Consider the following 12,864-nt stretch of genomic DNA (forward strand, 5'->3'; position numbering starts at 1 on the left):
TTGGCTTATAAAAAGGCCAATGTGTATAAGTTCAAGACCTGTTTGAAAGTTTGTCCCAAGATGAACCAGAACTAATTTGAGGAGAATAAGCTAAATATCCAGAAAAAAAAATTAAAGAATCAAAATGTCTATATACATACACACAATGGAATATTAGAAAATAGTATGTACTTTGTCATTTGTGACAACATAGATAGAACTGGAGATTATTAAGTCAAATAAAACAAGCACAGTAAGACAAGTACCATATGTTGTCATTCATATGCAGCATCTTAAAAAGTCAGTCTCATAGAAGTTGAGAGTAGAATAGCAGTTACTAGAGACTAAGGAGACCTGGGGAAGGGAGGAATGGGAAGAGATTGGTCAACGGATACTAAGTTAGAGTTAGATAGGAGTAAGAAATTCTGGTGTGTACTGAACAGTTAGATAACTATGGATAAAATTATACTTGTATATTTGAAAGAGCTAGAATAAAGGATTTTGAATGTTTTCATGACAAATGATTCATGTTTGAGGAGATAGCTAAGTTTAACTGAATTTAAATATTATATAATGTCTACAAATATCAAAACATCGCAAAGTATCCCATAAATATATGTAATTCTTATGTATCAGTTAAAAAATAAACTTTCAATTGTTTTAAGTTAATGACAAAATTCTCAAATTTGTTTAATTGTAGGCGGGGTTAGTCCATGAGAGTGTGTGTCTTTTTAAATTTTACATCACAAATGCCTGCTTACACATCGTAGTCTTGGCCCTGTGATTGGCCAATCAGTTAAACCCCTCCCCCACATCAAACACTGGTTCCCTAGGTAACGGTAATGGCTAACTACAAATAACTGCCACCACCGACCAAGTCCGTTGGTTCCGCTGTGCCTGAGGAGAGATCTAAATCCTGTCATTCTTCCAAATGTATGTAGGCAAGAGGCCACCCTAACTTTACTATCACTCCACAATGTCTTGGGCTCCAGAGTGGAAGAGGGTGGAGTCTAATTCAAGAGATCCTGGAGGCAGCTGGGATAGTAGGGGTGGCCGTGGTGGAGCTCGAGAAGGTAGAGGCCGAGGCAGAGGAGGGCGACACAGTGGAGGCCAGGGTGGCGGAAGCTGGGATGGCAGAGGCCGAGGCAGAAATCCTGGCAGAAGCCAAGGCCAAGACAGTGATCCTGCCAGAGGCGGAAGCCCAGACAGAGATAGTGATCTGGGCCAATGCCAAGGCCAACACCAAGGCAGAGACTATGGCTGGAGTAGTCTCTCAGACCATCTGGGGCCTAGGGCCACAGGATCACGTGAACCACCACTCTGTTTTAGCTTGAACAACAATATGGTTGGTGTAGTAATTGGTCGCGGTGGATCAAAAATAAAAGATATACAACATTTAACAAACACTAAGATACAGATCATAAAGGGGGATTCTGAAGCAGAGGTAAAAATTTTTGGTAGCCACGGCATGAAAGCAAAGGCAAAAGAAGCCATAGAAATTCTTCTTAAAAAACAACAAAGCTACACTTCAAAATATGCTGATAATGCCCCATTCCAATCTCCTGATAATAATGCTGCATCCCAACTCCCTTCTGAAAGCAGTTTAAGCACAAATTACACCGGCAGAAGGGCTCAACCACTGTTAGATTGGGACCAAATCCGGGCAGAATCTATGAAATGGGAAAAAATAAAATGGGCAGATTTACCACCAATTAAGAAAGATTTTTACATAGAATCCAAAGAAACAAGCTTGATGTCTGAAGCTGAGGTGGATAACTGGAGAAAGGAAAATTTCAACATAATATGTGATGACTTGAAAATTGCTGAGAAACGCATCATCCCTAATCCAACTTGTAAATTTAAAGATGTGTTCCAGCAATATCCTGTACTGCTGAGAAACATAACAATGGCTGGCTTCCAAAAGCCAACACCAATTCAGTCACAAGCATGGCCAATTATTCTACAAGGACTAGATCTTATAGGAGTGGCCCAAACTGGAACAGGCAAAACATTGGCCTATTTAATGCCTGGGTTTATTCATCTCAGTTCTCAACCAATACCTAAAGAACAAAGGAATGGACCGGGCATGCTAGTTCTTACACCAACTAGAGAATTAGCTCTTCAGGTGAACTCTGAATGTTCAAAGTATTCATATGAAGGTCTTAAAAGTGTATGTATATATGGTGGTGGAAACAGAAAAGAGCAAATACAAGCTATTACAGAAGGTGTAGATATCATTATTGCAACTCCAGGAAGACTAAATGATCTGCAAATGAATAATTTTGTCAACCTAAGAAGTATAACCTACTTGGTCTTGGATGAGGCAGACAAAATGTTGGATCTAGGGTTTGAACACCAGATAATGAAGATTTTACTAGATGTGCGCCCAGACCGACAGACAATTATGACAAGTGCAACTTGGCCAGATACTGTGCGTCGACTTGCACATTCTTATTTGAAAGAGCCTATGATTGTTTATGTGGGTACTCTAGATCTGGCTGCTGTACATACAGTGAAGCAAAATGTAATTGTTACCACAGAAGAAGAAAAACGAGCTCTTATCCAAGAATTCCTAAAAAACATGTCACCCCAAGATAAAGTCATAGTGTTTGTCAGCAAAAAACTTATTGCTGATGACCTATCAAGTGATTTAAGCATCCAAGGCATACCTGTACAATTACTGCATGGTGACAGAGATCACAGTGATCGAGAACAAGCATTAGAGGACTTCAGAACTGGAAGAGTGAAGATACTGATTGCAACTGATTTAGCATCTCGAGGACTTGATGTTGATGACATCACACATGTATATAATTACGATTTCCCACAGAATATTGAAGAATATGTGCACAGAGTAGGACGTACTGGAAGAGCAGGGAAGACTGGTATTTCGATAACCCTTTTCACTAAAAGTGATTCAAAGACTGCCAATGAATTAATTAAAATTCTAAAAAGAGCAAGTCAGAGTATCCCAGAAGATCTTGCAACCATGGCAGAAGAATACCAACTTCATGAACAAAAAAAAGACACAGAAAGAAGATCAAGAAAGTGTCAAGGAAAATCCAAGAAGTTTTATTAAAGTTTTTTGTTGAAAAACTCCACCAGGCTAAAGGAAGACTTAAAGCATGTTAAATATATGCAGTATTCAAGAGACACAATATTAGAAATATACTGGAATTCTGAAGAAACAATCAATTCTTAAATAATACTGCTAAGCTTTTACAGTTGTACATGTTCCCTAATAAACAAAATGTTTTAAAATGAGAGTGATAGATTATTATGGGAGCAAAAATTAAATGTTAGATATTGCTTAAACTCTAGATTTTTTGTTTTGTTTTGTTTTTCAATAGCATTCTATGTCCTTCTGTCTTCTCCAAAATACTTGGAAGAGGACAAGCATGGTGATGGTGTTTTCATTGTTGTTGTTTGTTTTAAAATAGTTGTACTAAATTGAAGCATAGTTTTCATCAAGTTTATCCCAGTTAAAAGATTCTCCTTACCCGCCCCCAAACCATTTATTGGTGCCATACCCATAAAAATGTCTCCATTACCAATCCCCAATTTTTAATTCATCAAAAAATAAGTGCTAAATTTTAAAAAAGATTTAACAATTCTGTTTTATCAGCTAGATGTATCCAACAGAGCAACGTGTCTGGCTTACTAGAAATCAGATCCTTGTGTCATTTTTGAAACTAAAATTTGTTAAAATTCTGGGGCAGTTATTTGCCTTCTCTGCACTTCAATTTCTCCACTCATAAATTGAAATGGTTATATTAAATAATGTTGGGGTCCCCTTCACCACTAAACTTCTGTGATATAACTAAAATTATATACCCCAGTCTAGTATTCACATTTTATTGTTTAGGGAAAATTGTATCCTTGCATAATAAATTGAAAAGAGAAACTCTTTTTAATTATCAGAATAGTATATTCTGCTTTTTAAATTGATTTTTGTAATGTGTCTGGAAGGTTTACTTTTATTTGCTTTTTCTTTTCATTATATTATATTTTTCATTCAATTTGTCTTGAAAAGGTCAAAACCATATATTACACACACATCAGGGGAATGAATACGAAAGCAAAAAATATATCATGCACTGGGGAAAATGTTAAAATCTCAATTGACACTTTGCCATAAAAAAAAAACAATTTTAATAAACCTCTTATTTAGAATTCTCTCTTGTGCTCTCTTTAGAAGCAATATATCTCTCACACCTGCAAAACAAAATCTCCACAATAATGCTAAATAAACATAAAATTCAGTGTTCAGCCTTAACCTGTCTGTCAAAATAAACAAAAAATAATGCAAAAATCTTTTCCCTAACATGTCTAAGCTATGTCCACAAATAGGTCAGAAATTAAATGAAAGAAAGAGGCAGAGATTTTAGGTATAGGTATTTGAGGTTTACACTCTGCCTTTAAAGGCTTTTATATGGGTCTTAGTATCTCCTGATAAAATTAATAACAATGGTTAACATTGTTGAGTAACATATATCAAGTGCTTTTTACCCCCTCAAAAGGTAATATTACCCCTACTAAACAGAGGATGAAAGAAGGTCAGAGTAGCTAACTTGTCTAAAGTTACTGACACTGGTTAAAGAGAAATTAAGCAGTATTTTAACCTAGAAGTACCTGATTACAATATTTACATTCTTTTTTATTTCAATGTAGTATCTATGTGGAAGACAATATACTCGTCCTGAGGTTGCCCAAAATTTAGATGTAGTGAAATAGAGGTATAAGCAATTTATTCTACTGTAAAGGTAGTCTATATAGAAGAACATGAAACAAAAAACACAAACTCAAGTGGTCTATTCCTATTAACTCAGAGGATAAATGAGAAATGTTTGGCAAATGAGTATATGTTACTTGCCAGAATTCCTTTTAGGGGAAATGCTGTATTTGTTAGAAAAATGATGCAATATGAGATAGTGATATTCTTCAATCATGTTTAAATAACAATAACAAAAATTATCACTCAATGTCTCTGGGTAAGAAAAGGAGAGAAGTATGCATTTCTTCTAAAACACAGGATGAAAAGAAGAGACAGCTTACAGAAAAAGGTAAGTAGAGATATAACAACAATCTCAACCAGGGATGATTTTGCTCCCAAGGAGACCATGATATATTTGGTTGTTACAATTTTGGGTGGGAGTGAAGATAAGGTGCTGCTAGCTAGTGGGTAGAGATGGTTAAACACCCTATAAGGACAACTGCATATGACAAAGAATTATCTGGCCCAGAAAAATAGCGCTGAGATGGAGAATCTCTGAGTATTTGTAAAACAAAACAAACAAAGCTAATTGCACAGTAGCCAAGATGGAAATTCAAAGGAAAAATAGAAGAATTCTAAGTAAGATTTTACAGGTTATTCAGAATAAAACCCTACAAACTTCCTACAGCTGCTATCGTCTGCATCAATGGTTCTCTCCTAGAGCTATTTTTTTCCATGTCTAAAGACAGATTTGGTTTTCACAACAAAATTTTAAAAAAACCAACCCAGAAGGGACTTTAGAGAGAAAAAACAAAAAGATACTTATTTGAGATGTGCTGTGTAATATAGAAAACTCTACCAACCTTGCCATCTTTGGTATATTCTACAATTCTTAACTGGAATCGATTTTTCCCATGAAGGGATACTTGGCAATGTCTGGAAACAGTCTCAGTTATTCTTACCAAGGATCAGGATTCCTACTGGCATCTAGAGGGTAGAGGTTAGGGACAAACATAATGCAAAGGACAGCACCCTGCAACAATGGATTGGGAGACTAATGCTTAGAAAGGTCACATAGCTTTTCCAAATACAGAAAAGTGGGAAAGTAGCAGAGAGCTTATAGTGCTGAAAATAATAGATTTATCAAAGAAGCAGGCTATAGTGTACAAAAACATAGAGAAGATGAGAAACATATTAGGGAAAGCATACAGTTATTCAAGTTTATATTAAAATAAGAACCCTATACAGGCATTTTTAACACTACACAATATTTCAATGTTTGTCCTACTCTTCTCCTTGGTCCTTAGGTGCCTCTGAAGCTTTCAAGCACTAGAGAAGCCACATGGTAAACTGAAAGCTTGTAATCAGACTTTTCAGCGGTCCTTTAAAAAATTAGTCTAAATAGTTTTGTTGGATATCTGATCACTTAGTTATTTAATAAAGTACAAACTATGACAACAATAAAAGTAAGAAATGATCTGAAGAAAGACTGAAGTAAAGCCTTCAAGTTCCTGGCTAGTGGAAGGGATGGGAATTTGGGGGCCATGCAAGATAAGCAAAAGATCCTACCAGTGTAATAAATTTCAAATTTAGTAACCAATTTATAATATCTGAATTTCTGGGAATAAAAGTAAGTGTCACTTTAGCTATACTTAGGGTAGCAGATACTGGTAGTTTATACCTGACCAACAGCTGTCCCCACCCCTCCTTCCTATTTCTCTTCCTATTTGCTGGTATAAGGCACTTCTCATTTTAGAGGTTGTAAAACTCAGCAAGTCACTTTCCAAGCTGCCCTGTGGATGAAGCATGGGCATGTGACACACACCTGGCTTATAGGACTAGAAGAAAATCTGCTTGGAAGCTTTAGAGAAAGTTGTTTTTGTTACAAACAGAAACGTGAGGATTAAGTTCTCCTTCCTGCTTTGGTACACCATAGTGCGAAGGCATAATGTTGTGACTGTTGTTTTTAGACAATGAGGAAGTCTATCTAAAGAAGAATAGCAACATGCTAAGCATGACCTAATTGAAATTTGGAAAATACCTGGATCCTGGATGGTATAGCCATGCTACTGAATTAAGCAACTCTACATGGAAGTTATGGAGGTGTGCCACTCAGATCTTCAGTGCTGATTAGTTGCAAAGAGTGCAGTTAGCTGACAGCCTCCAAACTGAAAATAATCCAAGATAGCATCTGAGTCAAGGCCAAAATCTTGCAGGAAGCCCCAGTTAATAACTGAACATAGTAAACACTAGGGTACTGTCATTTCTACCATACATAAGAGTGCTCTATGGGTCATAATTTGGCAGAGCTCTTGTTAGGCTGGTTTTAATTTCTTAGAGCCTCACTGCAGTCTTAGGCTCTTCCTACTCAATCCTCCTTCCTTTCCCTTTTTGTTCATGGGCATCAAACCTGAACTGCATTCAGAAGGATTTCCCTGACAACTGCTGATAATTTTCCACCTTAACTTTCATGGGTGTTACCTCCAGTAAATTTGTTGGACTCAACTAATACATCCAGGAATCCTCTACTTCTAAACTTCACATTATATGAAATAACGAATTGATTAAGACACAGTGATTCAACTATAGCTAGCATCCCAATATCTCTCAACTATAAAATTAGAAAAACAGATATAAAATATCTTATATTGAAGCAGAGAATTTTCCAATGAGGTATAATTTACTTGGAGAGTTGACTGTAAGCAAATTAAACTCTTCCACAGGATGCTTATTTGATAGGGACATTGAAAATGCAAGATTCTATAGGGAATTGCTGTAATTTTATAGAAATTGGGAGCATATCAAAAAGACCAGTTTTTGAACGGTCAGCATCAGTTAGGGGAAGAAGTAAGAAGCCAGAGTAGAAAACTTAAACTACAGTCAGGAAGAGACACAGTATCAAGGTCATCTGAACCAACAGCTTTAACAGCATCACACTTGGATGCATCTAGAGTACATCTGGCTCTGACAGATTTGAAATGTAGCCAACCAGAGAATTTCTTGCAGCCAACAATCTAAAGGGGCTCAGGGTGAACAATTCTACCTAATGGAGACACATAGCCAAAAGCAATGGGAATCTTCTCTTGGGCACAAGTAAATTTAAAAAAAAAACCTTTTCATAAGAGGGGAAAATAAATAGAGAGAGGGGAATAGGCAGGCCATGTTTGCTTTCCTACCTGAGCTTTAAAATCAAATTTTTAAAGCAAAAACCAAGTGTTTTTATACAAATATTAATAAAACATTTTTTTCTCTCCACCTCCCTTCATGCAACTCAAATGTCCTTTCTGTAATTAAAAAAAATGGTAATTCAGGATTTCTTGTTGTATTGATTGAATAAAAATCTACAATTAAGTAGAAAGATGGGAGGAAGGCTGGTCTTCTTTCTATGTTGACTCCTTTAATTCACTTCCAAATTACCACCAAAGTTGTTCAGTGCTGCTCAAGTTCACAGACCAACTGTAATGTTTGATGTCTTCTCCCCAACTAGCACAGAAATAAAATCTAAAATCCATCATTGCTTCTACCATATGTAAATGTTAGCCTTCAGGTCCCCTCTCCTACTGCAAACTTCTGTTTTCTTCTAGCTCTTCTACCAGGGTAAAATGTGTGCAGTTATATTTATTCAGGTTAAATAAAGTCCATCCAATCTTTCTAAGCTTACAACATGAAATGAAATTTCAGCAATAAGTATGCCAATGTGTTTAGGGTTCTAATCAAAATTTCACTGGAAACCCATTTCTTATATTCAGCAAAATCCCTTTGAAGCTCAAACTAATTGATTTTAGGCTTGTGTCCTTTGAGGATCTATATGCTATTTTATATAATGTTTCAATTTTCTCTGGAATGAATAAATGTGGCATTTATGGTTTTGTTTTGTTTGTGGGCCCTCCTACCACACACACACACACACACACACACACACACACTTACAGTGTCTTTTATGAAATCAAATATGACATTTCATTCAAACTTAACTGGTGTCTCGTGTATAAGGGAGTGTAAAATAACTAAAGGGAATATGTGCTTTCTGTTTCTAAAAGAGTCTCTTTCTTGCCTTCTATAAAACATACATATACGTACATATACACACACTGTGTATGTCTGGTTTTCCTGAGAACACAACCTTCCTTACTCTTGCCTCCTCCAGACCTCATTCTGTCATATGGAATTCAGAACATCATGCAGTATTCAGATTAAGCTGAACGTATTGTTCATGTACATGAAAGATATCAAGATCTCTGTCTCATTGCTGGAAGATATCAGTTGCTGTTCCCAGATTCAAAACAAGATAATAGTTAAGGGTATAGTTTTTAGGAGTCAGAAAGGCCTGAGTGTGTCTCAGTTTAGCCACTTGCAATTAATTAGATGAGTTTAGGCAAGTCATATAAAGGCATTAAATTGTGGTTTGTTCAACTATAAAATGCGGATGGCAATTTTAATTTGTACTTCACAGAGATTAAATGATACACATATAAAGCACCAGAGATAAAAAATGTTAAGATTATATTCCATGGTTTTTTTAAACAGGAGAAGATAGAAAGAGGTAACAATCATACCAATTCAATATGTCACTCCCATAAATTAAAAAAGTTAATGTATTATAAAATATGCCAAAAATGTGTCAATTTCATTTTTGGAGGTGTTTCTGTGGGGAGGACACTCATTCAGTCTATCAATCAATTATAAATGTATGTTCTTGGCCTCTGTTTTTCTCTGCATGTCTACTCTATGTTCTCCCTCCACAGACTGCCTTTGCTTCTCTCTATGCACATGGTAGAAGATGGCAGATTCCAAAGCTCCCTGATGTATATTACATCTTTCAAATCATCAATCTGGAACAGGCTAGAATGTCTTAGCTCCAAGTTCATGTCTGTAAGAGAGGTCTAATTTGGATCAGATGTCCACTCATGATCCAATCAAGTGTTGTGGGTGGGAGGGCTAGGGGTGGGAGGCTCTCTAGCACAAACTTAGCTGCTGGGAACCCATTTTGGTCTTTGACAGAAGGTAAATACAGGAAAAGGCACTTCAGAAGCTATAGTATTGAATTGTTTTCCTTATAAAGAAAACTCATATATTTATCAGGTTATGGATTCAGTTATCATTTTTAGCTGTCATGCAGAGACTATTATATTTCATTTTTAGAATTTCTTTAAAATATGAGCATTTTCTTACTATCTAGGGAATCAATACATTGGTATATCCATTATTATTTACTCTACCACATAACTATCCCTTTCTTTCAGGAAACTTTCATAAGATCATCTGATGAGCAATATCTAACTCTACTGAATTTTAATATCCATTTTCAAGGACAGTACTCACAATAATGTTTATATCATCATCATTTCCAAGGTTATTCTTGATAAAACTTGAAGCTGTTCAATTAATAAACTTTATTGTCTAAAATAAGACAACTCATTTTGCTTAAAGTTAACTGCCCTCAAAATACGTTTACATGAAAGTTTCATTGTCATCATTATCATATTTAGATATTTACATTTTAGCAGTAAAATTACATGTTGAGCTTTACACTTACAATTTATATGACTAAGTTGTTTCTTGGCACTATTTTTCAAATCAACCTAAACCACAAAGAAATTGATTTAGGATAACTCCCTCAACACAACATAGATTTTTTTCTTATTTAACACATATCTAATTAATTATCATATTCATTTATCATTGATGTGGTATCTCAATATATCAGTTTTATATGCTGGGATTTAAGAAGTCCATGTAGAAAACTAAGTAAATATTAATCACATTGCTGCTTCACAAAAATATCTTAGAGTACAACTTTGGGGATGTTTATAGCAGCACAACTCACAATTGCTAAACTGTGGAAGTGAACCTAGATTCCCTTCAATAGATGAAAGGATAAAGAAATTGTGGTACATACACATGATGGGATATTACTCAGCACTAAAAGAGAATAAAATTATGGCATTTGAAGGTAAATGGATGGAGTTGGAGAATATCATACTAAGTAAAGTAAGCCAGTCCCAAAAATGTTCTCTCTAATAAGTGGATGCTGATCTATGACAGGAGCAGGGAGACATGGGAAAAATGGTGGAACTTGCATTGGGCAAAAGGTAGGGAGGATATAGTGGGTGCACGGGGACAGGAAAGAGTAGAATGAGATGGACATCATTATTCTAGGTACATGTATAACTGCACATATGGTGTGACAGTACATTGTGTACAATCATAGAAATGTAAAGTTGTACTGCAGTTGTGTACAATGAATCAAGCATTCTGCTGTCATATATACCTAATTAAAACACATTAATTAATTTAAAAAATATTATACAAAGTATTACTTGAGGGTCAAATAAGTTTGAAGAGAAGGAAAATAAACTATATGGTTAAGTGTGTACTAAACCATTGGGAGATGACATTTCAAAGACAAAATTGATTGGTTCAGAGGAAATGTTTAATAGAATTTTTCCCAGATATTCTTTTGTTATCATATACATGGATCTTATACCTTTTTGAGACTTTCAATCATAGATGTCATGGCTAGGAGTTGAAGAGTCTACATACATGTGTCAACCCCAACTCTGAACCTTATAGTCTCCTAAATTAACCATCATTTTGTGTAAAAAAAAAAAAAAAGAAGAAGAAATGGTATAGACCACTTAAATTGCCAGAGTCAATGATTTCCGTTATTGGAGTCAAGGCCCATTGTTTACCCAGAAACATAATTTTGTAGGATTTTTATGACAAACCCTGGTGACTTTTTGAACTATAAGACAGACATAATCAGAAGACTTGGGCTGGGGTTGTAGCTCAGTGGTAGAGCTATATGCCTAGCATGTGTGAGGCACTGGGTTTGATCTCTGCACTGCTTGTAAGTAAACAAAATAAAGTACCATCAACAACTAAAAAAATTGTTTTAAATGAAAGACTTATTCTCCTATGAAAGATCTAGAAGGACAAAGAAACCAGCTGGACTGCAAAAGATGGTCAAAACTTTTCCATCTACTGACTTACCTTGCAGTAACAAAGAAAATGCACACTCACATAGCCCCATGTTTAAAGTGGTGACAGAAATTAGAAAGTATGGGGGCTCTGGTATGTATGCCCATCCCGATCTAACACCTGGGCCCTGATCCATCTGACTCAGGAATGCACAACAAAGTATTCATTGTTTTGCTAATAATCCCACCATTTATTGACCCTGTACTCTTTGATCATGTGGCCTGAGATAGATCTTGACCTCCTGGGATATAGCCACTCAATAACCACTGCAAAATTATGTCTAATTATGTTCCTGATAATACTGGTGAGAGAAATAGCTCTATGATGCAGATCTAGGATTGCTCTTAAGGAGCCTAGGTAATAAAAAACTCTCTGGCTTTGAAAAGAAAGACCTAGGTCTGATACAAGCTCTATCATATTATTTTTCTTAATTATAAAAATACATGAAATTGAAAAAATAACAGATGCCTATAATCTACATTTACTAAATGTTAATATTTTATATACTTTTTTAGACTTCATTTAAAGAAATTACAGATAGAGAAGCTAAAATTCTCCTACTTTATCTTATATACCTTCCTTGCACTCTGAGAATAATTACTCTCCTGAAGTTGGTACATATTATTCCCATGTATACTTTCTACATATGTGCCTATAAACAATAAATAGTAGTATCTTTCATGTTTTAAATTTTACATAGTGTACTCCCACATAAATTATTTTGAAAATTATCTTTGCACATTATATAGTGAAAATTACTAAAGCTGATATTTATAGATGTGGTTCATTCATTTAAATTGTTGTACAGCATGTCATCTTATGGCCATGTTAACATTTGTCTGTTACTCTATGGATAGATGTAGAGGCTATTTGTAGGTTTGAGGGGATTTGTTGTTGCTTTTTTCGCTATTACAATGTTGTAATAAATAGTCTTACACAAATCTCTTCATACTTATATGCAGGAGTTTCTTTAAAGGCATATACAATTTCCGTTTTGTGATTACTTGATAGGTGAAACATCATCTGTTTATCAGTTATTCCAAATTCTTCCATTGTAAATTGACTATTCATAGTGTTTATCGCATTTTCTATAAGACCATCTATTTTTTTCTTAGTTGATTTGTATGTGCTCTTAATTTCTTCTGCCTATTAATCCTTTGTCAATTATATGGTTTGGTAACATCTTCTTT

General features: G+C 35.3%; 1 protein-coding gene across 1 annotated transcript; it reads left to right on the forward strand.

Annotated features, from left to right (window-relative positions):
- Positions 1-233: 233 nt before the first annotated feature.
- On the forward strand, positions 234-5,338 carry Ddx53 (DEAD-box helicase 53). Its single transcript, XM_048796407.1, has one exon. It carries the CDS (start codon positions 956-958, stop codon positions 3,056-3,058), a length of 2,103 nt encoding a protein of 700 aa, XP_048652364.1. The 5' UTR covers positions 234-955; the 3' UTR covers positions 3,059-5,338.
- The last annotated feature ends 7,526 nt before the right edge of the window (positions 5,339-12,864 follow it).

The sequence above is a fragment of the Marmota marmota genome, unplaced genomic scaffold (assembly GCF_001458135.2).
Source record: "Marmota marmota marmota unplaced genomic scaffold, marMar, whole genome shotgun sequence".
Lineage (NCBI taxonomy): Eukaryota > Metazoa > Chordata > Mammalia > Rodentia > Sciuridae > Marmota > Marmota marmota.